The sequence below is a fragment of the Vigna radiata genome, chromosome 5 (assembly GCF_000741045.1).
Source record: "Vigna radiata var. radiata cultivar VC1973A chromosome 5, Vradiata_ver6, whole genome shotgun sequence".
Lineage (NCBI taxonomy): Eukaryota > Viridiplantae > Streptophyta > Magnoliopsida > Fabales > Fabaceae > Vigna > Vigna radiata.
In genome coordinates, this window is record NC_028355.1 from 32,152,835 (window position 1) to 32,177,222 (window position 24,388).

General features: G+C 32.1%; 4 protein-coding genes across 5 annotated transcripts; 1 reads left to right on the top strand and 3 right to left on the bottom strand.

The window, feature by feature from the left end:
• Positions 1 to 232: 232 nt before the first annotated feature.
• On the bottom strand, positions 233 to 1,980 carry LOC106761280 (EID1-like F-box protein 2). Its single transcript, XM_014644815.2, has 2 exons — positions 1,758 to 1,980; positions 233 to 1,115 (listed from the first exon to the last, which is right to left on the bottom strand). Exon 2 carries the CDS (start codon positions 1,095 to 1,097, stop codon positions 351 to 353), a length of 747 nt encoding a protein of 248 aa, XP_014500301.1. The 5' UTR covers positions 1,098 to 1,115; positions 1,758 to 1,980; the 3' UTR covers positions 233 to 350.
• A 6,742-nt stretch (positions 1,981 to 8,722) lies between these two features.
• LOC106762800 (protein HOTHEAD) lies at positions 8,723 to 14,048 on the top strand. The gene is made up of 6 exons (XM_014646871.2): positions 8,723 to 8,865; positions 9,156 to 9,507; positions 12,228 to 12,538; positions 12,610 to 12,995; positions 13,101 to 13,669; positions 13,783 to 14,048. Exons 1-6 carry the CDS (start codon positions 8,790 to 8,792, stop codon positions 13,835 to 13,837), a joined length of 1,749 nt encoding a protein of 582 aa, XP_014502357.1. The 5' UTR covers positions 8,723 to 8,789; the 3' UTR covers positions 13,838 to 14,048.
• A 2,290-nt stretch (positions 14,049 to 16,338) lies between these two features.
• LOC106761419 (putative pentatricopeptide repeat-containing protein At1g17630) lies at positions 16,339 to 19,519 on the bottom strand. The gene has a single exon (XM_014644972.2). It carries the CDS (start codon positions 19,424 to 19,426, stop codon positions 17,309 to 17,311), a length of 2,118 nt encoding a protein of 705 aa, XP_014500458.1. The 5' UTR covers positions 19,427 to 19,519; the 3' UTR covers positions 16,339 to 17,308.
• Positions 19,520 to 20,360: 841 nt separating this feature from the next.
• On the bottom strand, positions 20,361 to 24,388 carry LOC106759983 (receptor-like serine/threonine-protein kinase ALE2). Of its 2 annotated transcripts, none has more exons than XM_022781449.1 (9): positions 24,210 to 24,388; positions 23,695 to 23,940; positions 23,490 to 23,594; positions 23,263 to 23,337; positions 22,807 to 23,178; positions 22,414 to 22,698; positions 21,516 to 21,914; positions 21,176 to 21,419; positions 20,361 to 21,032 (listed from the first exon to the last, which is right to left on the bottom strand). In XM_022781449.1, exons 1-9 carry the CDS (start codon positions 24,283 to 24,285, stop codon positions 20,675 to 20,677), a joined length of 2,160 nt encoding a protein of 719 aa, XP_022637170.1. In that variant the 5' UTR covers positions 24,286 to 24,388; the 3' UTR covers positions 20,361 to 20,674. The 2 variants fall into 2 exon arrangements, with proteins under 2 accessions (XP_022637170.1, XP_014498889.1); XM_014643403.2 differs by having other exon boundaries at positions 23,263 to 23,370.

Here is a 24,388-nt window from a genome sequence, read left to right on the forward strand (position 1 = left end):
TGGAAGATAAAATGAACATTTGGAGACTATTTTACATAGAGGATATATGACTTAATTGTAACAATTAAGGTAATGAAATCAAGTATTTTGTTTGAAATCATTCAAAACAATAACATAAAGATATTGTAAATGTTCATTTTGTTCCCCAAATGTTTGGTCGAGAGCACTATGATGAACCTTGATGAATGATGGTCTCTAAATTATAGAAAATGACAGAAAAATTACCCTTGTATGCACAAATAACTTTCCAGCCTCAATTTTCATTTTATATTGAAATAAAAAAAGAAAACATAAACAGGAGAGAAAGTTGTGTTTTACAGATACAAGAAAATAGCAGAGAATGATTTATATTACACCAACTCAGAAGCTTCTTCAGAATCAGACAATGGTAACAGGGTGCAGAAGCCAAGCATGTGACCATTTAGGCATACATAATACTCGACACAATCTTCATAGGAACCCAACCTGCAACTAGCACTTTGAGGAATCATATTGGCTTGCAGCATGTTCCACAACTTTGCTTTACAATAAGGACAGACTTCTGTTGGATGGAACTTGGCACTTTTCTTGATAAGCATTTTCTTGACCTTTGAAGCTGAAAATGACTTAAAAACTCCTCGGAAGAACCCTATGTCCCCCTCTTCACCTTGGTCCAGATGCTCGCAAGGATCAGATACATACAAAACATCAGTTCTGCATTGTGGCAAGAGAAAGCTCCTTCCAGATGTTCTAGAAAACCGTGTCTGATAAACAAAATGACCAGGGATGTGAATGTTGGTGAACAAACCACCTTTTTTGCTTCCTGCACAGTAGATAAGCAGCTTCCCTAGGGCTCTCCAGTTCCCATCAACACTGTGACTCCCGCTAGACTGCAGATCAAGCATCATTTTTGGAGCTCTTGTTCGACAAAACTCTTTCCACAGAACTCGTTTGGCAAAATCATCAAACCATTTGCATGCACATGACAGAGCAGCAATTAGCTTTGGATTCCAATTCAAATGATAAAATACTAAGAATATCACATCTTCAGTTAAATGCCCTTTAGTGCATTGACAGCTAGCTGAATGTATGCATCGGTACTGCTTTGCGAGGATCATTCTCTTCACCTGCCAAAACTGGAAGGAAAATCACAAGTTTATGGCAACCCTTTTGTTGGAATACTAACTTTATGCAGATTAATAATTTCAAATTTTCAAAATTACAAATCTGAAGCATAGGCCAATGCCATACAAGAATCAAGAATCCATCTGTTCAGGTTGATCACTAAAGTACTCAAAGAAAAAGAAAATATAAATACTTCTCCTCCTTCCCTTAAACAGGTATATATGTCACAGACTTCCACAGTACTATTACTTCACCCACTCACCGGTCCACAATTCATAAAACACCATATTCTTCTCCCGATTCCAACCACAATTGAAGCAATATATACACATTATGCTGCATTACCATAAATCATATCGGGCAACTATGCTTATAAACGCGGAAAAGGTTCAGTGCATAAACACAATTTTCACTTCCTAACAGTGACATTGCAGTTGTGAATTGTAAAACAGTAGCCCAATCTCAAAAATTTCAGATAGACAAAATTATCGGACACCCCCATAGAATGCAGGGTACCCCCAATTCGATATTTAATAGAATCCGCAGTCAAAATGAGAAATTTACAACGACCCTCGACTCAGGAATCGGCAAAAGAAATGGAGAGTAAATGGATTATTTGATTGGGGCAAGAAATTCGAAACTTTTCGACTGACCTTAGCCTCAGCTTATTTGATCCGTGACCACCAAACCCTAGAGATATCCAACTGCGCATGCAAATGAAAAAGCTGAATTGAAGGGTTGTGGAAGCAGAAGCACGCAATTGCAACTTGAGCTTGCTTTTGCTTCAATGGAGGGGCAATTTAGTCCACAAAAGCAGAGAATACTTTGAGGTAGCTGTCTGAAAAGAAAAAACGTGGTAGAACTAAGAACACTTTGGTTGGGTTTATTTTATGTGTGTTCGTGACATGTCTTGTTCGATAAATTATACTCTAAGAAATTATTTTAAAATAATTATTATTTATTATACAATTTCTTAATAATAAATGTTTTATATATAGTGATAGGAACTATAATTATAAGTTATAAGGTTACCAGTTAATAGTGTTTTTAATCTCTAGAAAATTATCAGATTTTTTGTTTTAATTTATAACCTTTGAAATATTAACTTTTTTTCTTTTACTTTTTGAAATATCTAAAGTTGGGTAAATATTTCGGTCTAGAACCTTGATTTTTAATTTTACAGAATATTTTAATTACACGAGTAATAATATATTCAATTTGGTAGACTTTAGCTTGAACATGAAAGCAAATTACATATTTCTTCCAATTTAATATATTCTATTTAAAATTATACTTTTTTGTGTATTATTAGTTTTAATCAATAAACTGACCCTTTTATCAGCAAATTTTTAAGGATTTAATAAAAAGATTTAGAAAAATAAAACCTAATACATCTGTTTTGTAGGTTTAACTAATACTAGGCAAAACAAAAAGCACCGTTCAGACCAACATAGGAATTTGTTTGGATCTGTCATCAAGTTCGATATAGTTTATAAACAAATATAAAAAATAATTTACAAGTCACCTTTTTCAATATTATTTAAATAAGTCTGGAATTAAATATAAGTCCAAAACATGTTTGCATAACCGGCCGAAAACTCGTAAATATATTTTAGAAACAAATCATTTAAACTATAAAAACATATTTTTGAACGAATAAAATCATATTTATATAAAGATTAAAAACAGTTTTTTTTTTAATTCTATTTCTGAAACTGATTTGTATTTGACTCAAGAAAAATGCCGTCATCTTAACAAATTTTATTGATTTTCAGTTAAAGAATATACTTAAATTTTCAAATTTATTTGTTATATAATTGATTTTTCTTGAAATTTAATAATAGATTGTGTGAAATTATAGTCTATTATAAAAAATCATTAATAATATTATACACACGTTTTTTCTATTGAAGGTCAACATATTAAATTTGAAAAACTCACACGTATTAATTTGTAATTCAAATAACCTACATTCAAATGTGTTTTTTTTATCTTTAATAAACTAAAATTAATAAAATGTAAAAAAAAATGTTTTTAAGCAAGTTATTTGTATATAAAAATTTTATATCAGATAAATTATATGTATGTATAACCGTTATAATAATAAAAAAAAAGCTAATTTAATCATGATTTATAAGAGTATAATGTTTATCTATTAGTGAGTTAGCGGTATATAACTCAAAAAAAAAAAACATCTAAAATATTCAAATATTATGAAAAACATTATAGTATTTAAAATTTTAACAATTATGATAATTCTATTTATATATTATCAATCTTTCTCATTTTTATTCCATATGGGACTTTTAATTTACATGAATTCTATGATTTTTTGTGTATTTTGATCACACGTGCTTTTATGTTAGACAGATTAAAAATTCTAAACATTTCCTATGAAAAATATTTTCATAGGGATAAGTATACTATTATTGGATAAATCAATAAGATGTCATGGGTATATATTGTGAAATTTGTAAATTAAGGGATTTAAAGTTGGATTAGTAGTAAAGGGTGTACACAATCACGTGAAATAGATTGCACTAAGAGATTCGCTCTTATAGCCAAAATTAGCATATATAAAGCATTGTTAATTTGACATGAAAAAAAAAATGTCTTTTTACATAAAAAATATCTGAAGAAGTTTATATGGAGATATAAAAAAATGTGTTAGTTAAAGTGATTATTTTTTAGAGTAAGTTAGTGACAACCATGGTTTGACCAATTTTTTTTGTCATTACTTTTAAATATTAAATAAAGTGATAAAGCTTATATTAAAAATAGAAATGATAAAAAAATTCGTGTCCACACAAATATCTGCACATAAAATTTGCGATGCATAGTTGGTATTCATAAATATTCATTATTCGTAGGTTGTGAGTAATGGATTTTTTAATATCTATTTATAAATGAGTCGGGTGCGAATTGTTTGTTGCATTTGTATCACAAATATTATACATCAAAATACTTTTACTTTAATTCTCATCTATAAGAGTAAAATATCATTTGTAGTATTATTGTGAGATCACAAGAATAAGAAATGAAATTTGGAATGAGGAGAAAAAGGATGGAGGTAAGATAGGTAAAAAATTTATTGTATCAAAATATCATAGTTCCTTAAAAGTATTGCTTTTAATGGTTTATACATTTTCTTTCATTTTGATAGGTATAATTTTTTTTTTTAATCCTGCATGAATAAAAAATATTTTAAATTGTATAATTAATAAATATATTGTAAGTTGTGCAACTCAAATTCAACAACGTATTTTGAATTATAAAAATGTTTTATAAATTATGCAATCTAAAAATGTATCACAATGTCAACCTGTTTTTTCACATTATTTCCATAAAATGTCAAAATCTAAAAAAAACACCGCATACATGGTTTTTTTTTTTTAGATTTACAAAGTCAAATATTTGTTTTTAAATATTAACCAAACAACCAAAATTATTTTTATTGTAAATCTTACATCTATTAAATATAAAGGTTTAAAGATAAAATTTTTAAATATATAAATAAATATAAACATCATTTTACAAATTAATTTTATAAAATCAAGTTAATATTATTATCAAATCATCATTGATTTAAAGATTATGCAGACATTCTTGAAGATCTAAAACATTTTTAAGCAAAGAATTTGTATATCTGAATTAAAATCATAAGATGAATTATAGTTTTTAATCATAATGTTGGAATGTTATCTTCCTAACCATATAATTGTGGTGTTGATCACACTAACCCATCACAAGAGTAAGAAACCAACATTGACAAAATGATAGAAACTTAGAATGAAGATTAAAATAATGGGTATAAGGTGGGTGTACAAATTTATAGGGTGTTAAAGTATCATGGTCCCTTAAAATGATGACTTTTAATGGTTCAATCTCAAAAAACATAGTAAACAATGTCAAAATGTTTTCCACATTATTATTTCACAATATATAATACAAAAATGCACTCTGAATTATAAAATCTAAAATATTTTATTATTAAAAAATATAAAATATATTATTTTTTAAAATTATGTAATATAAATGTGTTTTTGAATCTTAAAATATATTTTCATGAAGTTGAAATTGCAATCATAGAGTGCAAAACCCAATTGTGTTGTGTGGGACTCAACGTATTAGAAGGAAGCTCCTCGTACATAGCCTTAGAGGTATTTATGTTCAATTTGTGGACTTTGTGCAAGGAACGTGAATAGCATAAATTTTATTAGACATGAAATTCATGCTAAAATGTGTGCCTTAAGATTGTGACATGAAAGGGTGCAAATAAATAAATGTCTAATACGACACATATTTATTTGACACAAAATGTAAACTTTTATATAAAAATAATGTCAAATAAATTTAAAAAATTTTAAATATATAAAAAAATCATTTTTATAAATAAAAACACCGCATTCACAAATATTGCAAAAACATTAAATTTTTGACAATTATACAATAAAAAAAGTGGCAAGGATATGATGACACATGTGCTATGTATGTTACCTCTCAACTCATATCAATTACTAAGTTTTAACCAAAAAGAGTAAAATATCAAAATAAAATCCCTACCTTATTTTTCTTTGCTAAATATGGATGGAAACCAACAAGTATAATAATATCAGATAAATAACTAAAACGGGAACATATATAACATGATTTTTATAACTAAAACGGGAAAATAAATTTACTTGGTTAAATTAAAAATAAATTAATTCAATCTATTTTACTTTTTGTTAAGTTGTAAACTTTGTATTTCAATTTGACCGATTGATTCATTTTTAAGACTAAAACAATAAATATTCACCTATTTTATCAAATAGTAGTTGAAATTAAAATATCAACTTACATAAATTAGCAAACAAATAAATTAAATATTTAAACATTATTCAATTCCATATTAATATTTAAAAAAAGTCAAATTATTAACCTATATAATTAAAAACATTAAATAATTACAACAAAAAATAATAAAAAATTACTGATGGTGAATTAATTATCAACCTACCTTTAATCTGAGCTGAATTCGTTGACCTACAAATTAAATAAGGTTGCTTCAATTTGACCTGAATTCGTTTAACCTATAGCGAAATTAGTTTGACCAATATTTAAAACCTATTTTTACATCTTTATATACGTAGCCTGCAAAACATAAATAATTTGAAAGTAGATTTAAAAATCATGTATATGGGAAGAAGATGTCATGTCCTTCAATGTATTGAAAGAAGATCATAAAATACAAAGGAAAGAGTCTGTGAATAAATAAATAAATATATATATATATATATATATATATATATATATATATATATATATATATATGTTTCAGAAGTTAAATATAAAAATGTGACAGACATGAGAGTTTGCAGAAGGGGTTGAGATAACATACTTAATTTACATGTATGAGAAGAGGTCGTGAGTGGCATAATTCTACTATGATTCAACTACTTTCCTAGTAATAACTGCTACTTTTTCTTTTTTCGTATTTCAACTTTTCATGTCTACTTGCATGTAGCATGTGCAAAGTTAATAACTCTCAAGATCAATTTGAACAATGTATTCAAAACGTATTTGATGACTCTGATGAATGGAACTAATGCACAATGAATCATCAACACTTTTCCATCTTTGTGTTTATGGAATGTTGTAAATCTTCAAGTAATGTCACATGCATGCATGTATGTTGTGTGGATCATAAACATACCTCCATACTCCATGTTTTCAGATGAACTCACATTTCTCTTCGTCTAGATAAAAGTAAACATATACAAGGCAATCATTATTGCTGCTCCAACTTATATAACTAAAACAGACACATATCGTGGTAAAGAAGAAATAAAAGGAAAGGATTTATAAAGATGAAAAAACACTGAAAATCCAATAAATAATAAATTCAATGTTAAGTAATATATATTGATAATTTATTGTATCAATATCAACCATATAGCTATAAAGGAATGATTATTATATATATATTTGCATTTATTAGTGATAGACATGAGTTGCACACGGTTTGGCAACTTGTAGGTGTGTTTTGTAGTGTATAATTTTCCTGTTGTTAATTTGTGCATAATTGTTTGGGGATAAATACTACGTAGGTGTCTGGTTGCATCCGCATCTAGCAGCTGTAGCGGGTACGATTCTGCAGCACTGAGATTATTGGTGTTCTTATTTGTGTTTAAATGTTTTTAATAGCAAGTACAGCCAAATCAATCTCCTAATTAATTATTTGAAACGCTGGAAGTAGATATAAACTAAAATAATGGGTCATTCATTGTTCCTCTTCGGCTCCTTTTGTCTTGATCTATTACCAGTCAACTGATAAACAGAACCTACCACCAATAACACAGGCAATCATCACCATAATAAATTTTTCTCTTCAAAGTATGCGCGGGAGACACATCTTGGAGAAAAAGCAAAGCTCAAAATAGTCTTTTATACTTTTCTTTTAATCCTTTAACTACGTTTTAGGATTTTTGTTACCAAATTATCCTCAATTTTTTTGTCAACAAATTTCAAGTCAAGTGGGTGAATTTTTCTTAAAAACATTTTAACCTTCAAGTTAATTATATGTATTCGATCTAGTAATGTTAGAGGTGACCTATAAAATATATTTTGACACTAAGTCAAAATAAGATTACTTTGAAATTAAACTTTTATTTATAGAGTTTATAAAAATACGATGAATTAATTTATCTTTTAATGATTATTAATATAAACTTTAACTGTTTGACAATAACTGTTATAACATTAATTACATTTTAATTTTGTTTAACGAATCGTCAGACCAAACAATCTTAAAATATTTTCGGACGTAGTTCTTGTTCTGTCTCTTATGCCACTGTTTACAATCGGTCAGGTATAAATCCACAGTAAGAACAATGTCTAATAATAATCTCATCAATCAATTTATTTATTGAGAAGTCGTTCTGTAAAAGCTTGAAATTGAAAACGATTATCCTTTAACATTCTTTTAAAGACGCCAATACAATATAATATGCTTGTTATTTCTATGAAATCATTAATTTTAACACCAATGTTTAAATTCAGATTCTGATATCTGTGAAATTTGTAAATGATTTTGATGATGGTAATAAAGTAAAATTAAAGAAGCAATAAAAAGAAAAGAAGGGCATGAATGGAGAGAGAGAATTTTGGTATATTTGGTAGAATATTAAATATGGAGCTTTATTGGTGGTGCCGGTGAGTGAGCTGGCTTGTTATAAAAGTGGTGGATAAGTTTGCAGAGGTAGCCAAATCCAACGGTCAGATTCTTCCCAAACCTTCACCTTCGTTTCCTCATTAAATGCCTTCTTCAGATGCTGTTTCACCCTTTCTCAACAAGCACGGGAAACTTACATTCATTGCTATTAACTGCTATCTTTCATTGTTATTATTTACTTCTTTCTAAAACAAAATTTCATCAGTTTATCATTCTAATGTTTTTCTATTAGTAAAAAATTAAACCGATGATTTCTTATATTTAATACATTTTCAATATATTTTAGAAGGAGAAAATATTCTGCTTTAATTCATAAAACAATAGTTAACATTCTCTTAAAAATATGTGTGTGTTTAAAGAATACAGTAGTGGGGACATTTGAGAATATTTATAAGGTGCACATGCACACAGAAGAGAAGGCCAACCAGAGCCAGCCACTTAGAGGTTGAAGAAGCTGCTTTTCTCAGACTCCATGGCGTCCATTGGTGCACTCAAATTCTTCCTTTACTTACTTCCATGTCTCCTCAACTATCTACCTCATTCTCAAGGTTTATTCCATCTAATCATATATATACACTCAACAACACCTTCTATATATCTATATTATATATATCTTTGGTGTGCACTTTCTAAATCCTATTCTTACATACACACAATGTTCTGTAATATACAGTCAATGATTCGTGTTCAGAATGTAATGTAATAGACAAAATGTTCACTTTCCTAGTACATAAAAAAGCAGCTTCTGTTATGTTTAATGATGATAAAACACAACACAATACAATAATATATATTCATTGTTCATGTTATTGAAGATGAAAATGTATGGTTGTTGCAGGTAAGCAGAATTGGAATGGTGAGTACCCATTTATCAGGAGAGGAAGTTCATTGGAGCATTCAGAGAATGGTGGTTATGACTATATAATAGTGGGAGGTGGCACTGCAGGGTGTCCATTGGCTGCAACTTTGTCTAAGAAATTCAAAGTTCTGGTGCTTGAAAGAGGAGGCGTCCCTTTCAACAACCCCAATGTGACATTTCTGCGAAACTTTCACATAACTTTGGCAGACACTTCACCAACTTCGGCTTCTCAGTACTTCATTTCAACAGATGGAGTGCTGAATGCAAGAGGAAGGGTTTTGGGAGGTGGCAGTTCCATTAACGCTGGCTTCTACACTCGAGCAAACCCTAGGTAACACCATCCTTCTTCCTCATTCAAACTACTATGTTGTTAAATTCCAATGTCAATCATTTTTTAGACCCATTTCAAAATTTAACAGCCTATATAGTTTTCTGATTTCAAAAAAACAATAATTCTAATTTATCTTAATTAAAACTTTTTTCTATATTTTATAAAATAATAAGGATAAAATGATATTTTATATTGATTTCATACACATTATAAAATAAAAAATTATCATAAAATTTTGTGTGTGAAATTTCTCAATTTTATAACCATTTGAGGAAAAGTGAACGTAATGTAAATGTTATTGCATTTACTCTCGGATTAAAAAAAGTACATTAAAACAGTCAAATTTTAATATGGTAGATTAATTATAATTGAAGAAATTAGTTATACCTATATTATTTATATATGTAAAACGAAACATTTTCGCTTTAAAATATGATACCTACTATATTTGAATTAACATGTATAAATCCATTGTTTTTTAAGAGTTTTATCATAGAGTTGATAAAAGTAAATGATTATTCTCCATATAAATTAATTGAAACAAAAATTAAATTGGCATGCTAACTTACTACTGATGAGAAACTTTATTGCTACAAATATGGTACATACAACGTGAACATTATACATTAAATATGATAAATTAAAGGTGTATCAATTTCTTCTTACATTGTTAAAAATAAAAATTATAAATTTGTGTCATGTAATTATTTGTAGATTAATTTTATAAATAAATAAATTATTACAAGACTATTTAAATAAATGGACCTTTTAAATATGATTAAATGATTAAAGTTTATAATATTATTATGTTTTACTATAAAAAGCTCTTACTTTAAAAGTACTTAATATACTCTGTTAACATAGATTGGTAATATTTGTAGTAATACTTTAATAATCAATAAATGAAATAACATTGATGGGATTTGTAACAATCATATTTTCTGTAATATGTTACAATTTTTTTTAGTATTATTACCAGTTGTCTGCTTCCAACCATCAAGTACAGCATTTTAAATCCAATTTGTGTTTACTTCCAAACATCATTTTATTCAAAACTTCAATAATGTGTGTTTTTTTTCCTCTCTTCTCTTTTACTATCATTATTAGATGTCCCTGTTGATTACTGTTTCCTATAGAAATTGTGTGTGGGGTTGAACATTATGTACACCACCCACCAAAAAACAAAGGCAAAGAACTATATAGTATCAATTCCAAGTTTCCTATTTAATTAAACAATAGACTAAGGTAAAAGCAATCATTAAATTTAAATTTCTTAACCTAACATAATAACCATAATATAGAAATATTTACTTCCAGTTTAACCTATTTCTAAAAAAAATACTTCTTTTTGAAGAACTACATATATTAATTGGTATTTCTTAAATGGGTTTGAGGCTTATGTGTGATCTAAGCAGAATGAAATGATACAAAAGCCTGCTTCTATTTTGACAAAATTCCAACTTGATGAATTAAATGCCCTTGTGTGTGCATTGGTAGCCCTATTTTATGCTATGTAAGTTGTTAGGTGAGAATGTCAGATCTTAAGAAAAGGAAAAGGAAGAAAAGAGACCACACACAAAACAGAACATTGAATATATTGTAGGGTAGTTTTTTGTTTTGGTAAAAATCATTAAGGATGCTTGTTCCTTGGAATAGCCATTGAACTCACATGTTGCTATTTGATGTTTACATGGACCAGCAATGTTATTCAACATCCAGGGAGAAAAACTGACAAATATAGACTATAAATAAGTACATAAATTCCATACTCAAAAATATTTTTATATTGGGCTTTTCAAATTCAAAAAATTAAGCAATTTTATTTTAATTATTGTTAACATATTATTCAGTTTTTAATATGTAAATCAAAATAATCTTATTAAAATTAATCGTTAAACCCTTTTACTAATATATGACATGAATGTGTTTTATAAAGTTATTTAATTTTAGAAAATTTTAGAAACTTTTCCTCTTTTTGTCCATATCCATCTAAATAACATATTTTTCTATTTTTTGTTGTTGTATTTTTTTCGCACTGATATATGGTTAATTTACTTATGATCCAAACAAACTAGTTAAAAAAAACAATTCTTTTAATAAATATATAAACAATGTTTATATTTGTTTTTAAAAAATTAAAGTAAAATTTGTATTAAATTATTTTCCTTCAGTTGATAATAAGTATTGTTTCCAAAGATTAAAAGAATCTAAAATCCAATATTTTTTTATCAGCTCTAAAATCCTAAAATAACATATATACATAAAATTAAATTATGTTAACAAACCATTAAAAAATGTTTATTAAAAACTAATTTAGAAGGAGAAGGACGATGTTAAAAAGATAATAATGGTTTTAAATTGTGAAACAATAAATATTAATAAAAAAAAACTTAAACAACACTTATTTTCAGAATGAATACAATATTTAACAAGCAAATCTATATATGCAAGACTCTTGTTTCAAATAAGTAGATGACATTGTACAAGGAAATTATAAAAGTGATAATAAAATATTATCGAATAAGCTTTTATCAGTTTCTCTATTGAATAAAATTACGTGAATGTGACTTCTAAGTTAATGAATTTTAAATTTTCAGGATACTTAACTAATAATAAAACGTGTTTAAAAAAGACTATCTTAAATTATCCGAAACAAGAAAAGATATGCTACATAGATAGTGTGTAGTATGAAACATGTTTTGTTTCTTTTTTTTCTGCAGATTTATAAGGAAGGTTGGGTGGGATACAAAGCTAGTGAACGAGTCTTATCCTTGGGTAGAGAAGCAGGTTGTTCATCGTCCAAATTTTTCACATTGGCAGAGAGCAGTCAGGGACGGGCTTCTAGATGCTGGTGTGTCACCTTTTAATGGATTCACCTATGATCATAAGTATGGAACAAAAGTTGGTGGAACCATTTTTGACAGATTTGGCCGCCGCCACACCGCTGCTGAGTTGCTTGCTTCTGGGAATCCTAAGAAACTTACTGTCCTCGTCCATGCCACTGTCCAAAAGATTGTTTTTGATACAACAGGTATGAAACATTTTTAATGAATATGTAGTAGCCTAAAATCACTGTCTCATGACTGAAAAATGGTGATGCAGGAAAAAAGCCAAAAGCCATTGGGGTTATTTTCAAGGACGAAAATGGAAAGCAGCATCAGGCATTTCTGGGAACTGGGAGGCAGAGTGAAGTGATTGTGTCTAGTGGGGCAATTGGCACTCCTCAATTGCTACTGCTCAGTGGAATTGGCCCCAGAGAAGAGCTTCAGAAATTCAACATCCCTGTAGTGCTTCACAATGAATTTGTCGGTAAAGGCATGGCTGATAACCCCATGAACACAATCTTTGTTCCTTCCAAGAGACCAGTTCAGCAGTCACTCATAGAAACTGTCGGTATAACCAATCTGGGTGTGTACATTGAGACTAGTTGTGGCTTTGGGCAGTCCAAAGACAGCATTCACTGTCACCATGGTATCTTGTCAGCTGAGGTATGCACTTTATTTGCTCCAAAATTACTTCTAATGTTAGAAACTTAGAGCACACTTGGTGTGTTATTGGAAGTCATGCAATTACTTTTGAACATGATAAACCAGATTGGGCAGCTGTCGACAATTCCACCAAAGCAAAGATCACGAGAAGCTGTTGAGGCATTTGTGAAAAGCAAGAAAGACATACCAATTGAAGCATTCAGGGGAGGGTTCATACTGTCAAAAGTTGCGAATCCTTGGTCAACTGGTGAACTGAGGTTGATAAACACCAACGTGGAGGAGAACCCTGCTGTTACCTTCAACTATTTCAGCCACCCTTATGATCTTAAGCGCTGCGTGGAGGGTATCCGCTTAGCCATAAAGGTTGTTCAGTCACAGCACGTCACAAACTACACTATGTGTGACAGACAAAGCGCAGAGAAAATGTTGAACATCAGTGTGCAGGCAAATATCAACCTCATACCCAAACATGCCAATGACACAAAGTCAATGGAACAGTTTTGTAGAGACTCTGTCATCACTATTTGGCACTACCATGGTGGGTGCCATGTGGGGAAAGTAGTAAACTCTGAGTATAAGGTTCTTGGTGTTGACAGACTCCGTGTGGTAGATGGCTCCACATTTTCTGAGTCCCCAGGAACCAATCCTCAAGCCACTGTCATGATGATGGGCAGGTATGTAACATTACACAGAATAATGTACATTTTTTCAATTAACGTTCTCATTATGGAATTTATGGTGTCAATTCATCTTATATATGCTAATAATATGTTCATGTTTGTAACAGGTACATGGGACTGAAGATTCTAAGAGACAGGTTGGGGAAATTGGGTGATATTTAAGATGAGTCAGGAGTGTGTAATATGAAATTATCTCACGAAAAAGGTTGTAATTCGAAGACAAAAAGTGCTATTAGTAGTAGTAGTAGTAGTCTTTAGGGCTGGAAATGGATGTATTTTGTTTGTTAATTGTCAGTGAAGAGTGATTATCAAATTATGAAGCTATTTTTCTGAAAAAAGAAAAGTTATTGCAAATCCTCAAGGCCGGTTTAAACTTCGAGTCCTTTTTTAAAACATGAAATTGTAAAAACCAATTTTTGGCGTCGTGATGTAGCATGCAAGCAAGCATGAAGAAAATTAGACACGGTGTAATGATTTAGATTAGACTGAGGCTATTATCAGTTTGAGTATATATATATATACACACTCAAATTCTACTACCACAATGTAATGATTTATTGAAGAAAAGTCATGTACCTGCAAATTTACTTATTTGAAAACAAACAACGAACTTACTGTATGAGCTATGCATATCAGATGCAGTGAAGAAGAAAGAAATAAAAATAAATTAAGGTACGATTGCATTACCCTTTGTAATCCACTAAAGTATGTTGACGACATGGGTTGCAAACCTACCTTAAAACTACTTCGAAACTAACACTGAAACATTTTTAACAATAATCCAAACTTGTGCTTAATTTCATTAATCTCCTAAATTCTAATATGACGAATTTTGTCTTACATTTGATAAATTTGGCACCAAATAAGAAATTAGATATCTATATAAACAAATTATTGTAAGTGAAATTTGACAAAAAAGTTTTCTTTTTCCATTGCAGTTTATATACAAATACAAATATTACAGCATAATATAATCAAGCATATAAAATACATTAATATTATCTAGCAGGTATGCTCTTCCACATTGATGACACGACCAGTCATGAATGCCAATGTGATAGCTCTCAGAGACCAATTAAGAATTAAGTGGTATGAAATACTCTGATTTGTTAGTGTTCTTTAATATCGAAAAGACATTCAAATATCTTCAACAGTAATTAATTGGGATTGGATTGGACGAGTAGAAAAACTTAAAAAGAAGAAAAAGAAAAGGAGAGGAAAGAAGAAATGCTCCTATCTGTTGTTGGAGACTTGGATTCACTGGTCAAATTATCGTCTGCAGACTAAAGTCCCACATCAACTATGACAATTGATGGGACGCCATAAATTGTTATAAAATAACTTGTCAGACAATATTGTAAACCATCTTTGCGCTTGGGGCAATGACGCAGCTAGTGAGGTTCTAACCGAGGCGCGTCTATTGCTGGTTGAAAACTATTTCCAAACCCCCTCTTTGGCCTGGGTTCATCCTAGGCCATAGAGAATTTCTGGAAGGGCTCCCTTAGGGGTAAAGTCCTATATTTGTTAGTGTAAAGTTTTATATATTCTAGGCCTCTGTAACGAGTTAAGAGTTTGTTTTATTTTAATTTTTGAGTTTATTGAATAAACTGTGTAGAAGGAAGAAGTAAAATTAAATTAAGGTTTGTCTTGAAAAAATACCAGATATTTTGGTAATCATGCTCCTACTCCTTAAAATTTGGCACCAGTTATATAAACAAAGTTAGTGTACAAGTACAACATAATATAATCAAACATATGAATTACAAATACATAAGTGGATTAAAAAAAAATAAATTGGACACTTATAAATTGGACTTTCTCCATGAATCTCTTTGTTAGAATCTTCTTGTTTGACTTTCTCCGTGAATCTCTTCAACTTTGCAAAGATCGAATTCAATCCCTTTGCAAATCAAGTCTTCTTTTCCTTATAAATCATGCAACCCAAACAGAAACAACACTTCTAATTTTATGAATATTTGTCTTGATACAAACACAACATTAATATAAGATTTGAGGTTCTGTAAAAATATAAATACCATGGATAGGTTGATTAAGACTGTGTTCACCTTGGTTGATACAGTGTTAGAGAAGATGGAATTGCAGGAGCTGTGCATGTTCACTTGAGTGAATTTACGAAGAAATAATAGAGATGATTTGAGAAAGGGAAGGATGAGAGTATCTTCAGATAGAGAGAAAATTTGAAGTATTTAGTATTTACATTTTGATGTTTTGACGTAAATACCTTCATGCTTTTATGAAATCTTACTATGCAGTTCTTTTATTTTACCATGCACAATGAAGCAGAGATTTGCAGTCTAGTAATCCATATCATTCTTTCAAATAGTACTTAATTATTTTGTAACAATAGAAACTGAAAAATATTAAACAGTTATTTGTTAGAATATTTAAAATTACAAAATATAAAAATTATGCAAAAGAAATTATAACAGAGGTTTCTCTGGTTGATAAATTTTCTTTATAAGATATTCATTAATATTTTTATTAAAACTGTTTTATAACTCCTTTAAAATGATGATTAATTATTTTATAATAATAGAAACTGAAAAAATTAATCCAACTCAATAACAGAGTAGAGATCTAATGAAAGTTTTATATTAAATGCAGATTAAAATACAATATTAAATAAAAGTAAAAAAATTGAATTAGATGGTGACCAAATAGGATTTCTGACCAAAACCCACATCGACTGTGGTAATGTATGAACAGATGAATGATGACAATATAATACAAAAATACTTTTCAGTAATCTCTCACGGAGCCATGATATAAACACATAGCGAACTATTCTTTCGCCTTTTACTAAAGAATACCGTGTGTTTGTCTCGCTAAATGGCATACGCCTATTTTTGGAAGAGTCCTTTTAATAAAAGGGCTCTGTGATTTTAGTCCAAAGATGCTTTTAATAAATATAACTTGATATTGATGAATTTGTGATTTTAGTTCAAAGTTGCTTTTAATAAATATAACTTGATATTGATGAATTTAGATAATGAATTAAAGAATTTTTAAAGTATTCTCAGTTTCTGCAAGATTGCACTGACATTTGAAAAGCCTGCCTTTGCTTATCATGATGTAAGTGTAGCCTAAAACATTTATGAAAATCCCTTCATTTTATGGTGCAATAAAAGTTCACTTGCCTTTAGAATCCCATTTCATGTGAGTGCATACATAGTCTTTGAAGAGAAATGTCAGGCAACTCCATGGAACAAAATGAAGGCTTATAAAATGACATTAATCTATTCATTTACTTTAAAACAAAGCTATAAATAAAAGATAGTGATTTTTAAAAAATAACGATATGAAAATAAAAAATAAAAATTTACAAGAGAAAAATATTAATTCCAAATTCTAAAAAAATAAAATAAAATCTCGCTTATTTTTTGTGAAACCTTAAACCATATTAAACCCACTCCAAAAATGGACGTAAAAATAATTGACTCTGGCAAAATATATTGATATCTAGCCAAAATTTTCTGGATAACTCAAATTCAGAGTGTCATTGACCAGTAGTTCATGGAATAAGTGAGGGCAAGATATAATATCTACCCTCTTGGCTCCCAGATTGCAACAAGAGTAATGAGTGATCATAAATAAATTTCTAGACAAAAGCAACTATAGATTATAATTTTCACTCGCCATGTGAAGGGCCAATTCTTCAAGGATCACATAAACTTCATCCAGACTCAAATGGACTGAATTCCCTGATGAAAACATGTAAACTTTCTTTCTCAACTCAATCCAACTCTGACCAGGTACTTTTTTAAGACCTTTTGTCCTTGCTGACACTCTCACTCTTGCGAAGTCATCCCACCTTCCATTTGCAGCGTATATATTGGACAGCAGCATGATGCTACCAGTTATTTTTGACTTCAGGGTTAGAATTTGTGATGCTGTTTCTTCTGCAATGTCCACGTCTCTATACATTCTACATGAGTTTAAAAGAGCTCCCCACATATACTCATTAGGTTCCATAGGCATATTTCGAACAATATCAGTTGCTTCCTTCAAAAGTCCAGCACGACCAAGGAGGTCAACCATGCATGCATAATGCTCTACATTAGGTTCAATCCTAAACTTTCTGGCCATCTGATAAAAAATGTTTCGACCAGTGGCAACAAGTCCAGCATGACTACAAGCAGATAGAATAGCCACAAAAGTGATGTTGTCTGGCTTCATTCCAGCTCTAATCATCTCATCAAAACTTCTTAAAGCATTCTCACCAAGCCCATGCATTCCATAACCCCCAATTAACGAGTTCCACGAAATTAAATCTCTACCCTTAATACTATCAAACACTAGATGTCCTTCCTTGAAGTTCCCACACTTCATATACATGTTAATCAGACCATTTCCCACCAATATATTGTCACCCACCAAATTCCTAATGGCATAACCATGGAGCTCTCTGCCAACGTTCAATGCAGCTAACTCTGCACAAACCGATAAAACGCAGGAAATTGTCACACAATTTGCCATTACTTTAGAAAGCTGCATTTGCCTAAAAAGTTCCAGTGACTTCTCACCAAGCCCCTTAGAAGCAAAGCCACCAATCACCGCACTCCAACTTATAACATTAGGCCTCACTGGGGATTGACCATCCGTACATGACTTCTCCATCTGCAAAAATGTTGCATAGGCCTCCTCACACAATCCAGAGTCAGCATACGCCGATATCAAAGCATTCCAACTGACTAGGCTCTTATTCTTTATATCAAAAAACACCCTTTGTGCATCCCCCAAATTTTGGTGCTTTCCATATGTACCTATCAGAGCATTTTTCACAAACAAATAATCTTCATATCCACCTTTAACAACATGCCCATGGATTTCTTTACCCCAGTCAACTTGAAGCATAGTAGCACACACAGACAACATCACGGCCAATGCTTCAGCACTGATTTCAATTGTCCTTGTCCTCATCAACTTAAACAACTCTAGAGTTTCGTCATAAAGCCCACATCTAACATGACTTGACAAGAGAGAGGTCCATGTCACGGAATTCGGCTGCAAACCTTCCAACTCCATCCTTTTAAAAATCGCAGAAGCACCAAGAGAATCACAGTTGAAAGCATAACCCGAAACCATAGTATTCCACGAGACTAGGCTTCTAACAGACATTCCATCAAACAGTTGGCGAGAATCCTCCATTCGCCCGTGCTTCCCATACATACCCACAAGTTCATTGACGACGTGAAGGTGGTTCCGAAAACCCAGCTGCAAAGCATGACAATGGACAATCCTGCAGAGATCAGAAACAGCCAGAGACGAGCAGGCCCGTATTATCAAGGGAAGAGTGAAGCCGTCGGGAAAAATTCCAAGGTTTCGCATTTCAAGATAAAGTTGAAGCGCGTGTTGATGGTAGCCATGAGAGACATTGGCTCTGATAATGGAATTCCACAAAAGAAGATGATGGAGTCCCTCAACTGGGATTGCAGCAAACACTTTGCGAGCGTCAGAGAGAAAGCCAAAGCGGGCGTAAAGGGCTATGAGGCTGGCGGCCAAGAATGGTAAACGATGCGTGGCGGTGAGAAACAATTGGGAGTGAAGCTGGCGAGCTTGATGCAGAGTGAGACAACGCCGGAAAAAGGCGTGGAAGGAATCAACAAGTTCATCATTGTGGGTAACGTAGAAAGGGTGCGTGTGGAGGTGGGAGATTGAAGGAGAGACCACAAAAATGGATTGGAATGGTGACAAGAGAGAATGGAAACACTTGGAAGCTGCATTCCGCATCAAGCTTTTCAACCATCATAGTTTCCCCTGTCAGACACACAACAAGGTTTCTGGAAGGGGTTTTTAGAGGTTTTAAGTTTTATGATAAAAAAATGATGCAAAAAAAAAAGAAGTTAGAACATGTTTCTTTGTTTGATAAGTTTTCTTAATAAAATATTCAATAGTACCTTTATAAAAAAATGTTTAATTATTTTATAATAATAGAAACTGAAAACAATTGTTCAAAGTCAATAATAGGTAGAGATCTAATTTTTTTTTATATTAAATGCATATTAAAACACATAAAATGATATAAATAAAAAATCAAATAAAATTGAAGAGGCCAAGTTAACATGTTTGATTGAAGCCCACATCGACTATTGTAGTATATGAACAGATCTAGGATCACAATATAATATGGGTATGCTCCTCTATTGTTTTCACGGAGCCATGAGATAAGCACATAGCGAACTATTCTTTCGCCTTTTACTAAAGAATACCGTGTGCTTGTCTCTCTAAGTGGCATACGCCTATTTTTGAAAGAGCCTTTCAATAGAGGGCTCTGCAATTTTAGTTAAAATTTGGTTTTCTTTAGTTATTGAATCTTTCATATTGGTTTGAATGTAAACTCTTAATATATTATGTAGGAGGATATACACTATTTGTTGTTGTTGATCTTGTACCTCTGTTTTCTAGTCATTGTTAATGGACCTCTGTTTTCTAATCATTGTGTTAAGCATTAATTTGTAATCATTGTGTTAAGCATTAATTCGTGATGCATTGAGTACAGTACTTTGATTGTAATAAATCTTCTACTGCAGAATATACACACACACAATACGCATGTCTGATTTTTACTTCAGCCACTTAGAAGACTATAGGTTTCACATTTATGTTCTTCAATTGTTAAATGAATAAGCATTCGATTTCAAGTACTTGTTTTACTCTTAAAGTATGTGACATCAGCTTCCAATCCCATTATAGTAAGTAACGACGAACAAATTTGCATTGTCATTAAAATTTGTTTTGAGAAAGTTTAATGGGAATTTGGTTGAAATTTCTGTCCCCTATACACAAGCAACCCCGATGATTCAAATTCTTGCCCCTTGTGAGCATTACTTATGATGACAGTAGTGCTACCTTGGTTCTCAACCAGGTTGATAACTAGGCTGAAGCAAGGTTCTGTTGCACTCTGAAAGCCCACTGTCTCACCTGGAAAACTGATTACAAGACCAATTACAGGGTCATCTTCTAGAAGACTTTACGGTCTTACAGAACTCTTGTTTCCTCAAACTCACTGCATACCAATGTCAAGGCCTGAACAACTTCACCCATAAAAGGACGCTGAGTGACTTCTGATTGCACGCACATGGATGCAATTGCTGCAACCTTTACAATGGTATCAATGGAAACACTGTCCTTCATAATTGGGTCTATGATCTTCTGCAAACCCTCCTTACTTGTAAGAAGTGGACGAGCCCAAGCAACAAGGTTTTCTTGGCCTGGTGGCTGTGACAAATCCACAGGCTTTCTTCCACTTAACAGCTCAAGGAGTACAACTCCATAGCTGTAAACATCACTTTTGACAAGAAGATGTCCTGTCATTGCATATTCAGGAGCTACGTAGCTTCAAAACAAGATGCCAATGAGACAAAATCAGTTTTCATCTAGAGGAAGTGAAATGAGTACATCGCAAACACGTTTAATTTGACTATCATGTCCATGATCCATGAAATCATCAATACAAAAGGTCTAGGAAGAGATTGTTACCCAAATGTACCAATTACATGAGTTGAAATGGGCTTGTTCCCCTCGTTCAATGTTGTTCTAGCCAAGCCAAAATCTGAAACTTTGGGTACAAAATCGTATTCCAATAAGATGTTGCTGGATTTGAAGTCTCTGTGTATGACACATGGATTACAATCTTCATGCAGATAGGCTAATCCTCTAGCTGCACCAAGTGCAATCGTCATCCGGGCATTCCAATCAAGTGGTTCGGTTTCCTTATCCACACCTAGCCACAAGTTAGAGTATTAAAAAATCAGGCTCTTAAAAATTGGCTTTCAAAAGTGTTGATGACTTTCATCATCACATCAGTGACTTAGCCTACCATGTAAGTGGGATTCCACGCTGCCATTAGGGACAAGCTCATAAACTAAGCAGCGAGTCTCTTTCTCTGTGCATATACCTATCAATTTAACTAAATTCCTATGGTGCAAGCAGCTAAGCATCTCTGACTCTGCAAAGAAATCATGGTCACCATGCTGGTCATCCCTTTTGAGAATCTTCACAGCCACCTCTCTGCCATCATTTAAGTCACCCTTATAAACAAGACCGAAGCCACCTTCTCCTAATATGCTTGAAGAATTGAAGTTATTTGTTGCTTTCTCGATTTCGTTCAAAGAAAATATTTTAGCTGGTCCTGCATAGATTATTGTTCCAGAACTGAAGGACATTGATCTAGAACCTGGCATGCTAGCATAAGTCAATGACCTAACACTGGCAGTTCCTGCTTTGAACATATTCATAATGAATTCCACTGTTATCTGCCTGAACATGGAGACTCTCAAGTAAATAGCTAAGATGAATATTTTTAAAGCACAATGTCTGAATAAATCCCAGAATACAAAAGACTGAATTAGCACTGTAACCAGACAAGCTGAAACTGACACTTCAAACTTCATGAAGTAAGTTGTCCATGAAATTAGCTCTTAAAAAATTACCAAAAAGTAAAGGTAGTCCTCACTAGCTTTTAGAAAAACATTTCATGTGAGTTTTGTCTCAAACATAGACACCTACAATATTGGTATTCTCCAGTCATCTCTGGTACCCACAATCAATATTTCCATTTTAAAGATTTCAAATCAAAGGACAGAGGTATTTCTGATTGCATGAAAGAAATCATCACGACGCTTAATTGTTTAAACAAATGATAGAAAACAAAAACTTCCCTGTTACGGTAACTAAAGTGCCATCAAGACTTTGAAAAAAACAGTACTTTAAGTTACCTGATCGTTTTGAAGAGGATGACATTTTGGCATCTGGAATATGTCCAGGTTCAAGAGTGCTGGAACCACATTTCAAGAGAAAAAGCCATGCAAGTCCAATGAATAGAACGAAGGCGGTCAAAGATGAAAGGATGATCATAATAAGCATTCTTCCACCACTCCCTTCTTTTTGCTTCCTTGAAACGTTTACTCCTAAAGGTTTTATTATTGTTACATTGTTGTCGTGACTAGGGTATGGTTCAACATCTATACCGTAAACATTTGAAGGTGGAGATGGTGGAAGACCTGAAAAAAGTTATCAAAAAAGGATAAATGAAATCAAATATACTACATTTATTGACTTCATATAGTACAAACACAAAATGGTCTTAAAAAAAATTGTTAATGTATAACCTGGATAATGAACATAGAGCACTTCATAGGAACCGAAGGTAGAAGAATCACTGAGAATCTCTCTCTGCCAGAATTTCTTATATATTAAAAGAGCTGTTGTATCATCAAATTTCACTCCTTGGGGTACCAAGTTTATGAGAACAGTGGTTTTCTCGAGCTGCTGAGTAGTCGCATCGGCTCCCACAATACGTACTTGATTACGGTTCAGCAAAACACTAGCTGCAATTTCTTTGGCCAGCTTTGAAACCGAAGGAAAAAATTTGTATATTGCAATGCTGACGCGAAGTTTAACTTGGAGTGGCCAAACACAACCACAAGGTGATCCAGGAAGTGTATATGTCAAGGGCTCAGAGCATGTCAGTGACATACAATCTAAAGATCAATTAGGAAAAAAGATCAATACGCATATATCGGATAACTTGGGTGGGATTATTGAAGAGAAGGAATCAATAGTACCTTTGTTAGGCGGTGGAGATGGTAGAACCAAAGCATATGCTGCTGGTGGAGTTCTTGTTTTCTTCACTGATGAACCTAGAGGTGAAATTCTGGGTGAAGTATAGGGTACTGATGGTGATGGACAGAGCAAGGTAAAAACAATGAGGTGCTAACTCTAGTTAGCAATCAAGGTAGACAACACATAACAAACAAAAGTAAGATAAATGTCCGAAATGAATGTTTAATACCATTCAAGTGCTGTGATGGAAGTATTGGTGCTGGTGCAGGAGCTTGTGCGGGTGCATTTACAGGTGAAGAGAATGAATGTTGTGATTTGAAGACAGGAGGAGGACCTAGATTTTCAAGAGACAGAAGAAATGTAGTTAATTTTGAGGTGCTCAAGGCAATAAATGTTGAAACTGTGCATTAACTTTATTTGTCAGATAATCAAACCTTGATGAGTATGGGGGTTAATTGAAAAGGTTGGTCCAGGAGCTTGGTTGCTGAAATATCTTCTGGAATGGTGGTGATGCTTGTGGTGTGGAATTGGAGAGTCCATAGAACTGTGCGTCCATTTCCTTTTGGGGAATGCCTTGGAAGGTGGAAGTGTAGAACTAGCAGGAACTCTAGTAGGTGACTCTGAGGGTGGGAATGCAATGCTTGAAGGGCTTCGGATTCTCGAATGGTGCAAATAGCTTGCTAGAGAATTTAAAATCACTTCAATCTCACAGAGAATCAACATAAAAAACCACTGCAGCTGATACTATGAACATCCATATAAAGCTTGGAACTAGTTTCCCATCTATTTATTTTGCAGCCTCAAACAAACAACTACCCCCATAAATGTGTAAATGTATAATGAACCACATTTCATGTTCAACAACAATTTATGAGCTTTTTTCAAACGGATCAAACATGCAGCAGTATATATAAAGCAACTCATAAGAACATCTAAATCAAACTCATACCAGCATATTCATGAAGATGGGGTGTACATGTAACAAAATGTAGCTTAATTAGCAGGAAAATGAGCTGCAATCCCATTCTGAAGATCTTTCACCGACAAATTGAAGTGTGTATTTGTTTGGAGTTAGCACCAGCAGCAGCAGCATATACGCTGAAGCACAGTAAGAGAGAAGCTACTACG

Excerpts from the sequence above, each read along its gene's own strand:
- LOC106761280 (XM_014644815.2), bottom strand. The coding sequence starts at position 1,097 with ATGATCCTCGCAAAGCAGTACCGATGCATACATTCAGCTAGCTGTCAA.
- LOC106762800 (XM_014646871.2), top strand. The coding sequence starts at position 8,790 with ATGGCGTCCATTGGTGCACTCAAATTCTTCCTTTACTTACTTCCATGT. Across the intron at positions 9,508-12,227 it reads TACACTCGAGCAAACCCTAG|ATTTATAAGGAAGGTTGGGT; the intron begins GTAACACCATCC and ends TTTTTTCTGCAG. Across the intron at positions 12,996-13,100 it reads ATGGTATCTTGTCAGCTGAG|ATTGGGCAGCTGTCGACAAT; the intron begins GTATGCACTTTA and ends ATGATAAACCAG.
- LOC106759983 (XM_014643403.2), bottom strand. The coding sequence starts at position 24,285 with ATGGGATTGCAGCTCATTTTCCTGCTAATTAAGCTACATTTTGTTACA. Across the intron at positions 23,179-23,262 it reads ATCTCCACCGCCTAACAAAG|ATTGTATGTCACTGACATGC; the intron begins GTACTATTGATT and ends ATTGATCTTTAG. Across the intron at positions 22,699-22,806 it reads GCTCTATGTTCATTATCCAG|GTCTTCCACCATCTCCACCT; the intron begins GTTATACATTAA and ends AACTTTTTTCAG.
- LOC106761419 (XM_014644972.2), bottom strand. The coding sequence starts at position 19,426 with ATGCGGAATGCAGCTTCCAAGTGTTTCCATTCTCTCTTGTCACCATTC.